At 37.6% G+C, this 21,383-nt stretch overlaps 1 protein-coding gene across 2 annotated transcripts in view; it reads left to right on the top strand.

The window, feature by feature from the left end:
* The window catches only part of Epha6 (EPH receptor A6), a 979,971-nt gene that overhangs the window by 389,109 nt on the left and 569,479 nt on the right, over positions 1 to 21,383 (top strand). For both annotated transcript variants that reach the window (XM_055594395.1, XM_055594413.1), the window contains exon 4: positions 9,567 to 9,722. In XM_055594395.1, the coding sequence (XP_055450370.1) occupies positions 9,567 to 9,722 (156 nt within the window). The remainder of the gene's footprint in view (positions 1 to 9,566; positions 9,723 to 21,383) is intronic.

The following is a 21,383-nucleotide window of genomic DNA, read 5'->3' as shown; positions in this document are numbered from 1 at the left end:
AGAGTGGGGTTTGAAAACTATTACTGAGGCCAGTTTTAGAAAACACATTACTTGTAAGACTTAATATGATCAATTAATTTTCAAACCACATTTTAAAAACTCTTTACAGTCACTCCTGAGATAGGTGCTAACCATCATCTTTCTTTATTCTTGTTCTATTCTACAATATCAAAATGCCATAGATTCCTAGATTGGATGACTTAAATAAAAAACAAAAAATAGTATTCTCAGAGCTCTAGAGGCTGAGAAGTAATAGTATGAGGTGCTAGAAGATATGGTCTCTGGTCTGAGCTCTCTTAAAAGTCTGCACATGGTTATCTTCTTGTTCTCTCCTCTTGTAAGAGGCAGCTCTGGTCCCATTGCTCCTGAGGGCCCTGATGCCATCAGTGAAGACACCATCCTCATGACTCCATCTGCAACCTCCTTCCTTAAATAGTACCACACTGGGTATTTAGGCTTCCATATGGGAATTTAGAGAAGATAATGATCTTTTGACCATAGTATTTGTTTTTACAAATGAGAAAACATGCATTTAAAGAAAATTTTGTTGGAAATGAAAACAACTGTAAAATAAAGAAACAAAACTCAAGGCCATGCATATAAAGACTAAATTCGTTATTATTTTTTTGTAGTTAATTTCTATTAGAAAAACCAAACATGTTGTATACAATGTCTTTTTTAAATTTTATTTTATTTTATTAATTACACTTTATTCACTTTGTATCCCCCCATAAGCCCCTCCCTCCCGATCCCTCCCAATCCCACCCTCTCTCCCCCTTCTTCACGAATGCCCCTCCCCAAGTCCACTGATAGGGGAGATCCTCCTCTCCTTCCTTCTGATCTTAGTCTCTCAGATCACATCAGGAGTGGCTGCATTGTCATTTTCTGTGGCCTGGTAAGGCTGCTCTTACCCTCAGCGGAAGGTGATCAAATAGCAGGCCTATCAGATTATGTCAGAGGCAGTCCCTCTTCCCATTACTATGTAACCCACTTGGACACTGAATTGCCATGGGCTACATCTGTGCAGGGGTTCTAGGTTATCTCCATGAATAGTCCTTGGTTGGAGTATGAGTCTCGTGGAAGGTCCCTGTGTTCAAATTTTCTGATTCTCTTGCTCTCCTTGTAGAATTCCTGTCTTCTCCAGATCTTACTATTTCCTACTTATTACATAAGATTCCATGCACTCTGCCCAACAGTTGGCCAGAAGTCTCAGCGTCTGCTTTGATAGTCTGCAGGGCAGAGCCTTTCAGAGCCCTCTGGGACAGGTTCCTAGGTTGTTTCCTGTTTTCTTCTTCTGATGTCCATTCTCTTTGCCTTTCGGGATGGGGATTGAGCGTTTTAGTCAGGGTCCTCTCTCTTGATTAGTTTCTTTAGATAGACAGATTTTAGTGAGTTTATCCTATGTTATATGTCTATATGAGTGAGTATATACCGTGTGTGTCTTTCTGCTTCTGGGACAGCTCACTCAGGATGATCCTTTCCAGGTCCCACCATTTGTCTTATTAGTGGCAACTTATCTGAACAGGTCAATATGTTTCTATACCTGCTTTGTCTTGTAAAGTATTAAATCAAAATAGTATTAAGGGGAAAAGTCAATATATAGATTCTCTCTATTCTTGATATTCTTTTTTTAATCTAACAAATTTTAAAACTTCATCAATGCCTTAGGTATTGAGTCTATTTACTTTAATTTTTTTGTTGTTTTTCTTTATGTTAAGAAAAATCAGATCCATATATATGTGTGTATATATACATATATATGAAGTTAAACGCAGAGGTCAATAAAAGAAATACTAGCCTTGCTTTTCTTGGACCCTCCTACTCAGTGCTCTCTTAAGAATATTCCAGAATCAAGTCTTTCATTCTTACAATCCTGCACCTAGAAGGCTGAAGATGTAAAAATCCACTCTGCTCTTTATCTCTACCACCTGATGCTCAGCTCTGGCAAAGAAGGAGGAGAACAGAATATCTTACTTTCTTTACTTGTGGTTATGAAAAAGAAAAAATAAACTGATAAAGGCAACTTAAAACAGGAAGAAATAACTGTGACTCAGAGTTCAAGTGCAAGTCTATCATGGTGTGGAAGTCAGGGTAGCAGGTCAAAGTGCATCCAAAGAAAGCAGGAAGGAGAAGCAGAGAGAGAAATGCTAATGCTAATCTTGCAGAGGCAGGGGGATTTTCACATTCTCAGTCTCAGGGATGCTTATTTCTGCTCCCACAGAGAATTAACAGGGTTGTGTTAAATATCTGTCTGTGGCCTGGTGTACTTGACCACATATCGAGTTTATTCAGATGAGTGTAGTGGGGGTATGCAGTGAAAGGGAGAGGAAAATTCTCTGTTAATATTTAATTGTATCTCACATGTTACTAACCTTCCACCTCTTTCACTGACATATGTGCCAAGCTAGCTGACTAACTGTCCACAGGATCCGTGGGGATTTTCTTTTCTCCTCCCCTCATCTTGTCATAGTTTAGGATTACAGGTGTGATACTATGTTGGGTTTACTGGGCTCTGGGAGATAACCTCAGGTTATCGTGTTTATACAAGTACACTGACCTCGGAGCAATTACCCTAGCCCATAACATCATAATTGTGCATGAGCATGCATGTCTTTGTGTGTGCGTGTGTGTGAGTTTCTCTGACCTTTATAAGGGTCCTGGCAGAAGGTTAGGCTAATATTTTTAAGAATATATAATATTAGCATTTACAGACTGATATGCCATCTCATATTTCTACTGGCCTTTTGTCTTATAATTCTCCTAAAAGCCATTGATATTAATGCTTATAGCCATGCTCATTTACTTTTAAAATAAAATGTGCATAGAGCAGATTGTTCATTTCTTGTTTCTTTTTCCCCATTGCCAGAGGTATCACTTTTGCGTGTGTGTTTGTCTGTATGTGATTGAGCGCTGTGTACTGCAACTTCTTGACTTTATTTTTCTGAAAACAGTGAAATTTTAAGCATTTAATTTATTATTATTATTTTTTTTGCACCACTAACTCGGGACCAATTGTTTGAATGCCTGAGATGTGGGGGCCGCTTCTCATTCAAACCCCTATCAGAGAGAGAAATGCTAATGCTAGATATTCCAACCAATATCTAATGGCCCTGTTAGAAAATGCCTAAAACATTTTCCTTGTTTGCTGCCGTAAGTTTTCTTTTTTTCTTTTTTTTTAATTTTATTTTATTAATTACACTTTATTCACTTTGTATCCCCCCATAAGCCCCTCCCTCCTTCCCTCCCAGTTCCACCCTCGCTCCCCCTTCTTCACGCATGCCCCACACATCAAAGATATCATCCACCATGACCAAGTAGGCTTCATCCCAGGTATGCAGGGGTGGTTCAACATACGGAAATCCATCAATGTGATCCACCATATTAACAAATTGAAAGAAAAAAAGCACATGATAATCTCCCTAGATGCTGAAAAAGCATTTGACAAAATCCAACATCCATTCATGTTTAAAGTATTGGAGAGATCAGGGATACAAGGCACATATCTAAACATAGTAAAGGTGATATACAGCAAGCCTATAGCCAACATCAAACTGAACGAAGAGAAAATTACAGCAATCCCACTGAAATCAGGGACAAGACAAGGCTGCCCATTCTCTCCATATCTCTTCAACATAGTTATGATGGAAGTCCTTGCTAGAGCAATAAGACAGTTGAAGGAGATCAAGGGGATACAAATTGGATGATATGATAGACCTGAGAGACCCAAAAACTCCACCAGGGAACTCCTACAGCTGATAAACACCTTCAGCAAAGTGGCCGGATACAAAATTATTATTTATTTTTATACCTATAGGTATCTCTCCTGCATCAATAGTCTTTTTATCATGTGTGTGCATGATACTTGTAGATACCAGAAAGTGCATTAGGTCTTCAGGGACTGGAGTTCCTAAGGGTTGAGAAACACCAGATAGGTGCCGGAAATTAAACACAGGTCCTCTGGAAAAACATCCACTGCTCTTAGCCATTCTGATGGGTGTAAGGTGAAATCTCAGGGTCATTTTGATTTGCATTTCCATGATGATGAAGGATGTTGAGCATTTGTTTAAGTGTTTCTCTACCATTCCATATTCCTTTATTGAGAATTCTCTGTTTAGCTCAGTACCCCATTTTTTAATTGGATTAATTGATTTGTTGCTGTCTAACTTTTTGAGGTCTTTATATATACTGGATATGAGCCCTCTGTCAGATATAGGGTTGGTGAAGATATTTTCCTAATCTGTAGGCAGCAAGTGAATAAATCAACAGATCCAAGACAAAAAAAAATGTGCTACCAACAGAAAACAAACTTTAAAAACACATATTAAAAATAAAGGGTAGGAAAATTAGAATTAATATTTTATATCTACTAAAACAGCTGTTTTAGTTTTCAGCTGTATTTTACTAAATGCAGACTATTTGCATAGCCTTTGTATGGTGGTTATACTTCAGTAAAGCTGTAAAGCAATGTGGCATATGTAAGAAATGACAAGAACTCTAAAACCTTTGCTTCAGTGAAAGCCAGCACTGTGTAGATGTTTAACCAACTAGGGAAGAATATAAACGCTAGTCAGTATTTAAGAGGCCATGCATTGCTGAACTTTGCCACAAAGAATAATACTTCAGGTTCTGTACACAAAGAGCCTAAGTCAAGTGTATCACATATTATCCCTCTTCACTTCTGCCTGTGCCAAATCAGACAAAAGGTCAGACATGGGCACACAGCAATCGTTTTCGGTTTTCTGCTGTACAAAGCACAACACTACATCACACCAGGTTTTAGAAATGCAATTGCAGTAACTTGGGAGAAAATCTGCGCTGGCAGAAAGCAGAGGCAGGCATGCCTGAGATTAATGCATCCGGTCAAGACATAGATTTAAAAAACAGATCTGTATGACTGAATGGAAGCTATAGTGGGTACAATAATTGAATGCAACGAGGATTTAAACTGTAGGTTCATATCTAAATAACTTCTTCCGTAAAAGAGAAGCAAAGAACAGAAATAACCACATCAGAAAATGTTAACTCTCCGACAATATTTCATATTGTGTTGACATATGCTGGAAGATATCTGTACCTGTGCTGTAGGCAATCATCAAGCTGTTTTGTTCATTGGAAGCAAAAAATGTGTATCTTATAAATAGAAAAACAGGATGAGATAGGAAAAGCAAAAAGAAAAAAAGAAAACATTTATATGAAAACAGATATAGAGTTCTCAAGGTATGGATGCTGATATTTCATGCCAAGCAGAGCTACAAACAAAGCTTAAATAACTCACTGAATAGATATAGACCATTCCTTCTATTTATGCAATTATAGCAATCCTATAGCAGGTACTAGTGAATTCGTGATTCATTATGTCATTCAATATTTTAAAAATTTTCATGAAAACTCAATAAATACTTTATTATACTAATAACAATAGGTATCATCAAGGTCATGCTCATCTCTGCCTTGTGACATTCACTGAACCTTAAGTTGACAGATGTGATGACATTGTTTGAATAATTTATGACAGAATCTGAAGGTATGTAGTCAATGTAACATCAGTGTATGCTATGCAAGGACAGCTAAGTGCTTAGAATAGCATGTTTCTATTATCTCTAATACTTGAATTATTTGTATACACACGTACATACGCCTGTGTGTAAATAATTTAGAAAAGACATTAAATGTTATGCAGGAAAATAAACATATAGTGAGATAAACAGATAATCAAAATATATGTGAGCAATAATTGAAAATGGAAATTTTTATTCTATTATCTATTTTTGTTATGTTTTATTATCTTATCTTGTTTTTTTATCTTATTTTATTTTTTATTTTGAGACAAGTCTCACGTATCCTAGCCTAGCCTTTCTGTATCACTAAACATAATCTTGTACTTCTGATCCTCGTGTCCCCATGTCCCGGGCACTGAGATTACAGGCACAGGATGGCATCATAGCTAGCTTATATGCTGCTGAATATGGAACCCAGAACTTCATGTGTGCTAGGAAGCACTCTACCAACTGAGATAGATCTAAGACCTGTTTTACTCCTGTGTTTCCCCTCTCCCCTAAACAGTTCATTTTGCTATTGGAACATAATCATTTTTTGGCCACATATATATCTTAAATTAGCACGTCAATCCCTTACTTATCATGTAGTATTTCAAAAAGGAAAAATAAAGCACTTTAAATTTATGGTAAGATAAGTAATGCAGTGACCATATCATGTACTATGGTCATGTGGATATGCATGGCTTTCTACAGAAAATTAATTAGGACAGCAGTATCTCATGGTATAATTATATTTCCCTTGACTGTGTATATAAGCACCTATTGTTAACATACATTATGCTGACCTGCTCTTGTGAGACCTACAGGCATGAAATAAATGCTTACCATAGGAAATATGTTGAAATAACAGTAGATGTATTGGGAACTAGATCCATGAGACCAGAAAATCAAGTAGGAGTTAGTACAATGGTTTTATAATAAAGAGAAAAGATTTGTCTTCCCAGAGAAATACTAACAGGAGACAGCAAACAAACAAGCAAACAAAAGATGGGGATTTCGTAGAAATTAAATAAATCACTCAACAAGTCATTCATGTATGTACCAAATACTCTTTGGAGACCTAATCATGCTTACTAGTCTTTCAGGCCCAGGAGATGAACTTTAACAGAGGAAACAGGCAGAAATCTCTGCTTGAAAAAGCAGACAATCTAGTGTGAGATGGTTTTAAAAACCAAATGTGTCGAATGTCATATGTTGTTAAATCATTTATAGGCAAAGGAAAGTAAGGAGAAAGCAGTGTAGAATTCTGTGGCAACGTAAAGCAGGGATTATGGTTTAGGAGAGGGATCCAGAGAGCCCTTAATGAGAGAACTCTTTTTTTTTTTCCATAAGAATATTTTTTTCACACATTTCTATTTTATTTTAATTTTTTCTCTTCTTTTTTATTATTAATTACACTTTATTCACTTTGTATCCCCCCCATAAGGAGGGAAGGAGGGTGGGAACCCCTCCCAATCCCACCCTTCTACCCCCTTCTTCACCTATGACCCTCCTCAAGTCCACTGATAAGGGAGATTCTCCTCTCCTTCCTTCTGATCTTAGTCTATCAGATCTCATCAGGAGTGGCTGCATTGTCATCTTCTGTGGCCTGGTAAGGCTGCTCCCCGCTTAGGGGGAGGTGATCAAAGAGCAGGCCAATCAGATTATGTCAGAGGCAGTCCCTCTTCCCATTACTATGTAACCCATTGGATACTAAACTGCCATGGGCTACATCAGTGCAGGGGTTCTAGGTTATCTCCATGCCTGGTACATGGTTGAAATATGAGTCTCTGGGAAGACCCCTGTGTTCAAATTTCTGGTTCTGTTGCTCTCCTTGTGGGACTCTTAAAGAAGCCCAGCCACAAAACAACAATGAGCACAAGGGTGTCACACTGAGGGATATTGGTTGGAAAAGACACTTTGGTGGGAACAGCTTTTTGTAGGCACCTTAGAAAGAGAGTGGCACATTAGTCAAACACCTAGAAAGAGGCAGTGTTGTGTAAATTTTAGTTATCAAAGAAAATAAATAACAGATAATAATGCCTTACCAGACACAAGTAAAGTTAAAAGCAGGCTATGTTTATACACTAACCCTTGTTTTATAAAATTTAAACGGATAATAAATATTATTAAAAAAATACTTCTATGTCCTCTAAAATAGTATTTAAAATAAGGTGTGGATACTCAAGATGCAAACACCAATTATATATTCATTTATACATAAATTAACTTTTCCTTAGATTTTAAATATTTAATAAGATCAACTTTAAGAAAAAATGTTAAAATTATTAAAAATTTATTCAAGGTGAATAAATTGTAAATAATAATAAAAAGAATGAAAAAATTTATTCTGCACTAAAGTATTTTAAATTGTATAATTAATTAAATACTTGAGTTAATGAGTATCGCCAGAGTTTTTTTTAACAATGCTACAGATCAAGTTTAGAAATCACATTCTTATTAAAGAATATTTTAGTTATGAAAATATCCACAAATTAATTATATTTATTCATACACTGTCAAGTTCCTTTAATTGGATACCTGTATAACACTAATGTGTTAGTAGGTCAAAGAAGAGACTATTGTTGGTATGTGATTCCTGTTGAGAGTAATACTGACAACTGGGATGAGTGTGTGTGTGTGTGTGTGTGTGTGTGTGTGTGTGTGTGTGTGTTTGTATTCCTGAGGACTAGATGTAAGGTCTCACACATGCCAGGCCAGCATGCACACTGTTGACACTGAATTACAATCTACCTTTTTTTTTTTTTCTTTAAGACATGTGTTCTAAGTTTCCCAGCTTGGCCTTGAATTTCTTCTGTCATCTAGGTAGGCCTTACATTGTCAGTCCTCTTGCTGTAACCTCCTGAGTAGCTGTGATTAAAGACCTGCTCTAGCAGGCCTACTTACCTGAATGCTAATTCCTTAATTGTAAGTTTGCCATGTGGAATTCATAATTTACTTACGGTGAAATACTCAAATTATTCCCCGAAAAGTATTGTTGGAGGAACCCTGCTGTTTGAGGTTGCAGTTCTCCTAGTCCTAGTAGGCATTCTGAGCTCAGCGCTAAAGTGCAGAACTCCCTTTTTCCAGCAGAGCCTCTTGCTCTCTTGCCTGACTTCATCTGGAGAGTGTCTTTAAACACAGAATCCCCTAACCACATTTGATATATGGCCTTTAACACAACTCCGTACTAGCTCTCCCCTCCCTAATGATAATTAGGTGCTGTGTTTCCATTCACATGATAGGAGCACGCTGTATAATGCAAATCAAGCATCCTTGAAGTGTCTAGGTCCAACCAATTAGGTACACCTAACCTTGGAGCCCTCCCATCCCCCAAGAGGTATATAACCTTTGTTCTCAGGAATTAAAGTTGAACTAGTTCCCGGCCAGTTCCAAGGGTGTGTGATCCCTGTACAGTGCTTGCTAGACTTGTGCTCCTCCTGACTCGGTGGGCTGCTCGCTCAGAAACAGCACCAGGCAGGAGGAGAACAATAAAGTATCATGAAGCTAAATCTCCAAAAGCAATAGAGTTCTATCATAAACAATAGAATATTTAACCACTAGCATAACTGTTAAGGATCTACCTGAGCCAAAATATATAAGTCCTAAAATAGTCAAAGACAGAGATATACATGAACTGTGATACATTCTGAACAGTGTGACATAATGTTATTTAATGCTATCTCCTAAAAATATACAAACCCCTCTCTTTTATGGCCAAGTATGGGTATCCTCACACATACAAAATCCAGTATTGTATATGAATGTGAAAATGATTGCATACACATTTGCATGAATGTGTGTACTTTCCAAATTATCTTAGCTAATTTTCTAAATTATAATTGTTCTAATGATTAGATGATTGAATAGTTAATTTCATTTATCAATATTAACATTTATATTGACTTTGTTGTGCACTTGTGAAATTGAATTCTGAGATGCAAAGTATGTTTGACTTAAGACATATACAGAAAAGAAGAACTCTAGTGATAGTAACTTAAAAAAAAATTGTTTTTCCTGTTTACACAGCTTGCAGACCAGGATTCTATAAAGCATTTGCTGGGAACACAAAATGTTCCAAATGCCCTCCTCATAGCTCAACCTACATTGAAGCGACCTCGGTCTGCCGGTGTGAAAAGGGTTACTTCCGGGCAGAAAAAGACCCACCTTCCATGGCATGTACTAGTAAGTCTACACATTTTGTATTTGGAAATTCTGTTTCCAATCATCTTGTTGCATGTATTTTTAAATTTTTAAATGTAAAAGTAAATGTGCAAAATCTTGTGCCTATAAAGGTGTCCTGAATAAAAGGGAAAACATCTTCTCATCTGAGTTCCTCTTTAAACAATTGCTAAGAGTATGACATGTTTTTTTTTTTTTTTTCTGAGAGCGTATACAGATCCTTGCTGCACAAATTACAACCATATTTTGAGGCACTGCAAATTTCCCTAATTAAAATTTGTCTGGAAGAAATTAAAAACTTATAAATAAAAATTCCCATTTTTCCCATTTAACCAGTTTTAGGCATATTGTTAGAGAAGTGAAATTCATCACTTGAGGGAGACTCCAGAGAAATTTGTAATCGACTGTTTTTAACCTGACATGCCTAAGCTTGGTTTCCCTTGACATCAGATTTTTTAAAAAGGTACCTTTTGAGATTTTACACATTTGTCTCTTTGTCTGTCTCACTCTGTCTCTATCTCTGTCTGTCTCTCTTTCTCTCAGTGTATGTGTGTGTGTGTGTTCTGTCTGTCTCTGTCTCTCTCTAAACAAGAGTATATTCGAATCAAATGTGAAGGCCATTTTAATGAATGATCGAAGAATTTTAATGGTTGTTTTCTTTTATCTAATAATTGTATAGTATATATACATTTTAAAAAAGTAAACATATTCATATTTTTACTAAGATAGGCAGAAATAGAATGTCACCTTTTAGTTTTAAACTCTTCAGATTCATAAAAGAGCCATTAAAGGTGAAAATTTGCCCTTTTGATAATAAATAGGTACTGAAATGTTAAATTAATAATTATATAATTCATAGAAATAATGATCATAATGTTTCATTTTTATGTTTTCCTGAGTTTAAACTGTTTTCTTTTTAAAACTTCATTATATTTCATTCTTTGGGAATTTTCTTCCTTCCCTCCTTTCCTTCTTTCCTTCCTATCTTTCTTTTTCTTCTTTTTGGAAAACTCACTATGTCCAATCAGTGTTACCCACATGTACTTGGCTTAGGTCTCATCCACTGGAACATTGGACAACTACCAAAGGCCACAAACACAAAGAGAAACCAGTCTTATTTGGTTCAATGAGGCTTGTGATTTTCCCAATTTTATAAGTGCTTGCTAGGCCACAGAGGAGGACATGGCAGCCAGTCCTGGAGATACCTGATAAGCTAGGGTCAGATGGAAGGGGAGGAGGACCTCCCTAGAAGTGGACTTGGAAAGGGGCAGGGAGGAGATAAAGGAGAGAGGGTGGGATTGGGAGGGAATGTGGGTGGGGGCTATGGCTGGGATACAAAGTAAACAACCTGTGATTAATATAAAAAAATAATAAGTGCTATGGTTGACTCTCATTTATTTTCTCTTTATAATTTTGATACAATATATTCAAACTTCATCATTAAAATGCTTCCAGCTCATTTTTTCTTTCCAATAATGTAAATACCTTTAAAAAGCAGCCTTGTTTGTTTGTGGTAACATTCACTTTGAATCATATCTTTATTGCATTTAGATTTATAATATCAACCTTTACTGGTTTTAATTTGCCTACTACCACTTTAGTTAACTAGGACATGGCTAGTCTGAAAAATTGCAATATCCATTTCAGACTCCATTTTAAGTAACTATTAAAAATTCACCAAATCCTCATTTTCATTTGCATTAGAGACATCTTTGTCCTGTTATTTACTTTATTTAATTCTGTTGCACACTCATTCTTGAAACTCTGTGTGACATGTCCTAGTTTTCATACTGTTGCATGGCAGTCACCATGAGCAAAAGCCACTCATGGAAGGAAGGATTTATTTCAACTTATTATGTGCAGTTCAATCCTTTAGGAAATTCAAGGCAGGAACTCAAACAGCGTTTTGAAGAAGAAACCATCGAGTAATGCTGTTTTCTGGCTCTCCCCCATGTCCATGTTTCTTATATAGTCCTGGATTACCTGCACAGGGAATGGTGCCATCCACAGTAGGCTGGACCTTTCTTAATTAATTATAATCAAAATAATCCCTCATGGAGATAGGTGATCAAAGGACAAGGTGTTCTAGATGATTCCAAAGCTAGTTATTCTTTCCTCTTAGATGTCTGTAAGTTATGTCAAGTTGACAAACTTAACTAGGGCATGGCTAGTCTGAAAGATTGCATTCTCCATGTTCTCCTAATCTCCTGTTTTATGTTATGGCACTGATGGTTTCTCTTTTTCCTCTGTTAGATGTTGGCTTTCTTCACAATGCTAAACTGTCTTTTCAGTATATTTTTACTCTCTCTCTCATAGTTCCAAGTGTTATTTGTAGGTAGATATATCAATAATTTTGTATATTTCCGGTCTTGCATTATGAGCACCAAAGTCTTCTAGCCTGGAGATTAAGGAATCTGATCACCTTACCCCCTACAAAAACATGCCCACTCCTCTGACTGTATATAGCTGTCTTTGCAAATTTACTGGGCTTCAAAGATGCTGAGTTTGTTTCCCTAGTAACAGTAAATCCACCACTTAAAGCATTCTCTCTTTTAGGGTTCTTTTGGCTGTTTACATTTCACTTTGCAGTGAGCACTCAGGCTAGTTATTTTCTAACCAGTCTTTCAAAAATGGCACCTGTCCACTTGATCTTCTGTCAACGTGTGTGTTTTATACACTATATCATTTAAAACCCTTGTTTTATTTTTGTACCTGCTTCACTATTTACTGTCATTTTATCACACTTGACCACAAGGGCCATGGGACCTGTAATGCTTTTTGCAGACTGCAACCTTGCCTCTCAGAATAGTATCTGGCATACAGAACGGCTTTAATATTTGATGAACAGAGAAACTAATCAGTTCAAGCTTAACTTGCCAGATCCAGTTTTATTACTCTCGACCTTCACTCGCTCATCCATTCTTGTTCTGTTTTCCTTAACTCGATGGACCTTCATTTATCTATGCTCTCAAGACAGGAGCACTAATTGTACTTCAAACCAAGAACATCCAAGGTCAACACTCATCTTGTCTTTCTGCCTCCAACATTAACTGTATCAAGGTCTATGAAATAGCCCTAATATCATGTACACTAATAACATCCTTGCCAATTTAGACATAAATTATTAAATTAATTCATTGTAATCATTTTCAATCAAATGAAAGTCAAAAGGTAGTAACAATAAACAGTGAAATATGAAGTGTTTTCTTTGATATCTTAATGTATTTCATACATTCTAAACTTTATTTCTCAGGTTCTTCATTAATGTAAGCTTTGTACTTCTCAAAGGGATCTCTGGAAACTACTCAACAGTGTCAGATCATGGTCCATTAGGGCCATTTCTAAGAGAGTTAAGATTACAGTAGCATAACTGTCTGGGACTTTCCTAGGTCAATACTCACTGAGTTTATAAAAGGAAATATTAAAATAAGTGTTGATTTAAAATGTACTTAAAACAGGAAGGAAGAGACATATATGAAATATTTAATACATAGGTGAGTCAGAAAAAACAATATAAATCCATGATCCTGTGCTTTTGCTTTGCTTTTTCTTATGCTCTTAAATCATCGGGAATCTGCTTCTTTAGAGCAACTAAACAGGTGCTGCAGGACTCACGCATTTAGAGATCTTAGAGATCGTTTACATTGCCTCCTAAGAGAGGTAAAAACCAAATGCAAATCACACGTGTGCACACCTCTACAGCACACCAGCAAAGATAATATGCTGCGATTGTCTGAACACATAATCAAATACCCTGCGAGTAAAACAGTTTCTGACAACGTCATTCTTGATACACAGAAAAAATATCATGTCTTTGTATCTGATATACAATGATGGTGATTGGGAAGGAAGCAAAAACTTCAATGTACTGTTGCTCTAAAGCTAACTGTGAAGCATGGCTTCATTATTGCTGGAATAATTGGCCACTTCAGCGTCATTATTCCCTCATTCTTATTTTGAGCAGAACAACTGCTGCTTTCAGTACTGCAGGTGGGTCCTTCCTTTCTGCTGCTCTAATCGGGACCTACCTTTCCTGGATGGGTACAGGAGGCTTGCAATCAGATCCCTCTGCTCTTGTGGCTTCCTCCTTTTCTATGGCTTCTCTTTATTTTGTTTCTAATACTCATTTTCCAAATCTCATTGTAAGATGTCATTCGTGGGTCTTGATTGTTCACATCACAAACTAAAGCACAAAAGCAAAGCTGATGGTTTAGGTGCCTCACTGTAAACAAAACCTAGCAGCAGCCACAATTTTGCAGAAGCCTGAAAAGAAGCAACAAAACTAGTGTTTATTACTTCTAGCAGGCTGAATTGTGTTCATTACTTGCTTTGTTATAGAAAGCATCTCTAGATATTTACAGAGCATATTGCAATATTGTAATTTCAAAAATTGAAATGACCCTATGCTACAGAACAGTCACCTGCATGTAATGAATACCAACTTCACCAGTATAGACCACAAGTACAAGATGTCATTTACATTTCCTGGAAGAGCCTAACCATAATCGCTTTAGTAGATATTGTAGGAGAGTTTCTTTTATTAAGTTATCTGGAAAAGGTGTCTTTATAGAAGAGTTATTAGGAGGAAGTTTGCTGACATTGGAGAATCAGTAAAAACTTATTACTATCGTGAATCTCTCCCGGGCCTCTACAATGGGACTAGTAGAAAAATGTCCCACTCAATATTATCAATTTCTACAAAGGTGAATAATTATCTGACAAGCACCTACAGATTCAAAGAAAACATTCATAATTATCTGGTGATGCTATGTGTCTCCACGAAGCAAGACTAATATGTTTGAATCGGCTCACTCAATGTTTTGCTTTTCCCTGCCATATTATGACAGCATAATCCATTTGTAGTTTTTTCCATTTCTAATGGATGCTATTTTAAAGTATTGGAGTCAACTAAGAAAAGGGCTTAATGTAAATGTACATTTTTCTTTCACAGTAATAGGTAAGTTGTTTAGCACCAAAGCCCTAACAACAACTCATTTTCTAGTTTATGTTTTTCAATTTATTCTTGATGTGAGAAGCTATAATACATTTCTGTAATTCACTTTTGTAGCATTATCGTTGATTACATGAAATAAATCAGGTGAAATACAAAGAACGTTCTTCAGATTTCGGTACATTTTAATGCACACATAGAAGTGCTCAGTTCTGCCCCTTGGAGAGCAGAGTTGCCACAAAGGGGAAAACATTTAAATCTGAGTACATTTGTCTGTAACACAGAAAGTAAAAGCAATTTATAAACTGAATACACAAAGGCATTGTTGTGTGACAATATTCCTGTGGAGACATTGGCAAGCATCCATTCAACCCAAATAAATTAATGATGACAGACCATACTAAGAGTACCAACAAACACCAAAGTCCAATTCGGTCAATCAATGTGTTATTATTGGGGTTACTTACGGAAGTTTGGAAGATGGGTACCCAAACAAGCAATGGTGGCTTAAAAACCACTGCTAAGAATAAAGTCCACCCTAGCACAGGTGATGACTCATGAACACCGGAGACAGTTAACTACATCATAGAAAAGTAGTTCTGTTGAGGTCAGTTTCTTTTCTAGGCAGATCGTTTGGTCTGAGCTCCTTCAGCCTACTCATTGGCGTATGTGTCTCCAGCAGTCCTTACCCTTTATATGAATTTGAGGAGAGAGGAGCCTAATGTAGCTCATGATTTTACAGACTTCCTGAAGCCCCTTGGTTGTTTGCTTTCCTAGTTAATAAGCATCTCTCCTGGGAATTTCCCAAAACTTTAGAATATATTGTGACTTAACTGTCTTTCTGAATCTGGTTTATTTTGGTTTATTTTCACTTAACATGGTAATTTCCAGTTGTATTCAATTTCCTATGAATATCATAATATCATATTTTTATTCCTCTTTGTGGTGGAAAAAAGTCCACTGTGTACATTGGATACATTTTCTGTATCCATTCATCTGTTTTTTTTTTTTAATATGATGCTGGTAAGTTAAAATAAGTATTGAAAGAAAAAATGGTAGACCAATAAGGTACAACAATAAGGAATGAAAGATTAAAGAATGGAGCATGGACTGTTTAAAACATATATAAACAAAGATTGTGAACCTTGGATGTCATTCCACAAAAGAGGAGTATCTAGTTTATTCATTTACTTTTTTAACTTTAAAACTTTAAAAATAAATATGATTTTTTTTCTATTTTTACTTTTTATTAATATTAGTTACATTTTGTTAACTCTGTATCCCAGCTGTATCCCGCTCCCTCACCCCCTAACAATACCACTCACCCTCTGTCATCTTCTCCCTGACCCTTTTCAAATCCTTTCATCTGACCCTGGTTTATCAGGTGTCTTTAGGACTAGCTTCAAAGTTCTCCTCTGTGGCCTAGTAGGGCTGCTCCCCCTTCGGGGGTGGGGGGAGGCCGAAGAGCTCACCATTGAGTTCATGCCAGAAATAGTCCCTTTTCCCCTTACTAGGGTAGCCACTTGGATACTGAGCTACCCTGAGCTACATCTGAGCAGAGGTTCTAGGTTATTACCATACATGGTCCTTGGTTAGAGAAACAGTCTCGTGAAAGAACCTTGTGTCCAGATATATTTGGTCCTTGTGGAGCACCTGTCCTCTCCAGGTCATATTAACTCCCCCTTCTTTCTTATGATTCCCTGCACTCTGCCGAAGGCTGGCTTATGAGTCTTAGTATCTGCTTTATGAGTCTTAGTACTGCTAGGCAGAGTCTTTCAGAGGCCCTTTGTGGTAGGTTCCTGTCCTGTATATAGACCTATAAGATAGGATAAACATGCTGAAATCTATACACCTAAAGAAGATAAACAACAAAGAGGCCCTGGGGTAAGATGATCAATCCTCACTTAGAAAGACAAATGGGATGGACATTGGGTGTAGGGTAAATATGAATGCTAAAATATCGTATAATACTTCAAATATAGTACTATAAAAATATTAATTCATTGTTCTTGGTTGGGCTATCATTCTCTTCCGGGCTCCTAGGGTTTAGTTATTTTTGGTTCTGTTGCTCTCCTTGTGGACCTTCTGTCCCCTCCAGGTCTTTATATCACCCCCTTCTTTCATAAAATTCCATGCGTTCTGTCAAAGTTTGGCTATGAGTCTCAGTCTGGAGAGATGGCTCAAAGTTAAAAAGCACTGGCTGTTATTTCAAAGGTCCTGAGTTCAGTTCCCAGCAACTACATGGTGGTTCATAAACATTTTCTTTTATAAGCGTTTTTCAGATTCACTCCAATGTTTATCATCTAAGTCATTTTTGATAAAGAAATTTATGTTTTTGGGTGAGGAAAAGAGGCCAAGACTGATCCAGGTACCTCTAAAAGCTTATTCTCAAATTCTTGCCAGAGTAAAGGCAAGGTTACTTGCTGAATCTTTTTTTTCATTACCAATAAATATGACAGGGAACAAAAATCCTTGGTTCGTGAGTGAACTGCTTTCTGAAATTTTCCCTTGGGTATTTCAAATGTGAGACAGTGGTGTGGGCAGATTTTGTAAATTAAATTCCTTGTGAGGGTTAGCTTAGTGCATAGAACGCTGTGAATAGTAAATATATTTAGACACAAATCGCGCCTTTTCCAGGCTATTAAGCATTGTTCATTACGTTGAGGGCAGAAAGGATAATCCCAGTAGGATACTAATAGCATGATGCTGAGCAGACCCGGGAAGTGACTCCCGTCATCACAGGGCTCCATGCTGTGGTGGGCGTGGTGGGCGCGGTGGCTTTTAAAAAATTATTATTTATATTAATTACAGTTTATTCATTTAATATCTCAGATGTAGCCCCCTTTCTCACACCCTCCCAACCTACCTTCTCTCCCTCATCCCTCCTAAGCCCCTCTACAAGTCCACTGATAGGGGAGGTCCTCCTCCCCTTCCATCTGACCCTAGCCTGTCAGGTCTCATCAAGACTGGATGCATTATCCTCCTCTGTGGCCTGGCAAGGCTGCTCTCCCCCATCCCACCCCAGGGGGAGGTGATCAAAGAGCCAGCCACTGATTTCATGTCAGAGACAGTCCCTGTTCCCATTACTAGGGAACTCACTTGGATACTGAGCTGCCATGGGCTACATCTGAGAAGGGCTTCGAGGTTATATCCATGAATGGTTCTTGGTTGGAGTATCAGTCTCAGTAAAGACCCTTGTGTCCAGATATGTTGGGTCTGCTGCTTTCCTTGTGGAGCTCCTGTCCCCTCCAGGTCTTCCTATCTCCCTCTTCTTTCATAAGATTCCCTGTACTCTGCCCAACATTTGGTTATGAGTCTCAGCATCTGCTTTGATAGAATGCTGGGTAGAGTCTTCAAGAGAGCCTCTATGGTAGGCTCAAGTTCTGTTTCCTGTTTTCACCTTCTTCCAATGTCCATCCTGTTTGTCTTTCCAAGTGAGAATTGATCATCTTACCCAGGGTCCTCCTTCTTGCTTGGTTTCTTTAGGTGTACAGATTTTTGTAGGTATATCCTATATTTTATGTCTAGTATCCACTTATAAGTGAGTATATACCATGTGTATCTTTCTGCTTCTGCGATACCTTATTCATGATCATTTTTTCTAGATTCCATCATTTGCCTTTAAATTTCATGATTTCCTTGTTTTTTAATTGCTGGATAGTATTTCATTGTGTAAGTGTACCAAAATTTCTGTATCCATTCCTCTACTGGGAGACATCTAGGTTGTTTCCAGGTTCTGGATATTATGACTAACGCTGCTACGAACATGGTTGAAAAAATGTCCTTGTTGTGTACTTGAGCGTATTTTGGATATATGCCTAGGAGTGGTATAGCTGGATCTTGAGGAAGCACTATTCATAATTGTTGGAGAAAGCACCAGATTGATTTCCAAAGTGGTTGTACAAGTTTACATTCCTACCAGTAATGGAGGAGGGTTCTCATTTCTCCACAGCCTCCTCCTCATGTATTGTCACTTGAGTTTTTGTTTGTTTGTTGTTTTTTTCGTTTTTGTTTTTATGCCGTCCCCAACTTGTGAGGACTGTTTTTTCATATATATATATATATATATATATATATATATATATATATATATATATATATGTTACAGTTTTTAACTTTGTATCACTGCTGCATCCCACTCTCTCTTTCCCTCCCAATCCCACTCTCCCACCCTCATCTCCTCCCTGCCCCTTTCCAAGTCCACTGATAGGGGAGGACCTCCTCCCCTTTCATCTGATACTGGATTATCAGGTATCTTCAGGACTGGCTGCAAAGTCCTCCTCTGTGGCCTAGCAGGGCTGCCCCTCCCTGGGGGGCGGGGGGGAGGTCAAAGAGCCCGCCATTGAGTCAGAAACAGTCCCTGTTTCCCTTATTAGGGTAACCCACTTGGATACTGAGCTACCAAGAGCTACATCTGAGCAGGAGTTCTAGGTTGCATCCATACATGGTCCTTGTTCAGAGAAACAGTCTCATGAAAGACCCGTGTGCCCAGATATATTTGGTCCTTATGGAGCTCCTGTTCTCTCCAGATCATATTAACTCCCCACCACTTTTTTATGATTCCCTGCACTCTGCCGAAGGTTTGATTATGAGTATTAATATCTGCTTTGATACACTGCTAAGTAGTCTTTCAGAAGCCCTCTGTGGTAGGCTCCTGTACTGCTACTTTTTTTCTCCTACATCCAATATCCATCCCATTTGTCTTTCTAAGTGAGGATTGATCATCGTATCCTGGGTCGTCTTTCTTGTTTATCTTCGTTAGGTGTATAGATTTCAGTATGTTTATTCTATCTTATAGGTCTATATAAGTGAGTATATACTAAGTGTGTCTTTCTGATTTGGGGATACCTCATTCAGGATGATTGTTTCTAGGTTCCACCATTTGCCTGCAAATTTCATGATTTCCTCATTTTTAATTGCTGAATAGTATTCCATTGTGTAAAAGTACCACAATTTCTGTATCCATTCCTCCATTGATGGACATTTGGGTTGTTTCCAGCTTCTGGCTATTACAAATAAAGCTGCTACAAATATGGTTGAAAAAAAATGTCCTTGTTGTCTATTTGAGCATCCTTTGGATATATGCCTAGGAGTGGTATAGCTGAATCTTGAGGAAGCACTGTTCCTAATTATCTGAGATAGCATCAGATTGATTTCCAAAGTGGTTGTACAAGTTTACATTCCCACCAGCAAGTAGGAGGGTTCTACCTTCTCCACAACCTCTCCAGCATGTATTGCCACTGAGTTTTTGATCTTAGCCATTCTGGTGGATGTGAGGTGAAATCTCAGTGTCATTTTGATTTGCATCTCTCTGATGGCTAAGGACGTTGAGCATTTCTTTAAGTGTTTCTCTGCCATTCTGTATTCCTCTACTGAGAATTCTCTGTTTAGCTCTGTACCCCATTTTTTAAGCGGATTGCTTGATTTGCTGCTTTTTAACTTCTTTAGTTCTTTATATATTCTGGATATCAGCCCTCTGTCAGATATATGGTTGGTGAAGATCCTTTCCTAGTCTGTAGGCTGTCATTTGGTTTGATGACTATGTCCTTTGCTTTAGAGAAGTTTTCGGTTTCATGAGGTCCCATTTATCGATTGTTGCTCTTAGAGCCTGTGCTGTTGGAGTTCTGTTCAGGAAGTTGTCTCTTGTGCCAATGAGTTCTAGGGTCTTCCCCACTTTTTCTTCTAACCGATGTAGAGTATCTGGTTTTATGTTGAGGTCTTTGATCCACTTGGACTTTAGTTTTGTGCAGGGTGATAAGTATGGATCTATTTTCATTTTTCTGCATGTGGACATCCAGTTGGACCAGCACCATTTGTATCATTAGGTCATACTACAAAAGCCTATATACCACAAAATTTGAAAATCTAAATGAAATGGACAATTTTCTTGATAGATTCCATCTAACAACATCAATTCAAGATCAGGTAGAAAGACAAAATAGCCCTATATCCCCCAAGAAAATTGAAGTAGTCAATAACAGTCTCCCCTCCAAAAAAAGCCCTGGGCCAGATGGCTTCAGAGCAGAATTCTACCAGACCTTCAAAGAAGTGCTAACACCAAGACTCCTCAAACTATTCCACAAAATAGAAACAGAAGGAACATTACCAAACTCATTCTATGAAGCCACAGTCACCTTGATACCTAAATAACACAAAGACCCAACAAAAAAAGAGAACTTCAGACCTATTTCTCTTATGAACATTGATGCAAAAACACTCAATAAAATACTGGTAAAGTGAATCCAAGAATACATAAAAGATATCATTCACTATGACCAAGTAGGCTTCATCCCAGGCATGCAAGAGTAGTTCAGTACACCCAACTCCATCAATGTAATCCACCATATAAACAAACTGAAGGAGAAAAATCACATGATCATCTCCTTAGATCCTGAAAAAGCATTTGACCAAATCCAACACCCATTCATGTTAGTCTTGGACAGATCAGGGATACAGGGCACGTACCTAAACATAGTAAAGGCAATATACAGCAAGCCTATAGCCAACATGAAACTCAATGGAGAGAAAGTCAAACCAATCCCACTGAAATCAGAGATAAGACAAGGCTGCCTACTCTCTCCATATCTCTTCAATTTAGTAGTTGACATCCTAGTTAGAGCAATAAGACAACTAAGGAGATCAAGAAAATACAAATTGGAGCAGAAGAGGTCAAAGTTTCGCTATTCGCAGATGATATGATAGTATACATGAGA

The sequence above is a fragment of the Psammomys obesus genome, unplaced genomic scaffold (genome assembly GCF_907164565.1).
Source record: "Psammomys obesus unplaced genomic scaffold, mPsaObe1.curated_primary_1811, whole genome shotgun sequence".
Lineage (NCBI taxonomy): Eukaryota > Metazoa > Chordata > Mammalia > Rodentia > Muridae > Psammomys > Psammomys obesus.
The sequence above is the reverse complement of the archived record's forward strand: the minus strand, read 5'-3'. Positions and strand labels throughout refer to the sequence as shown.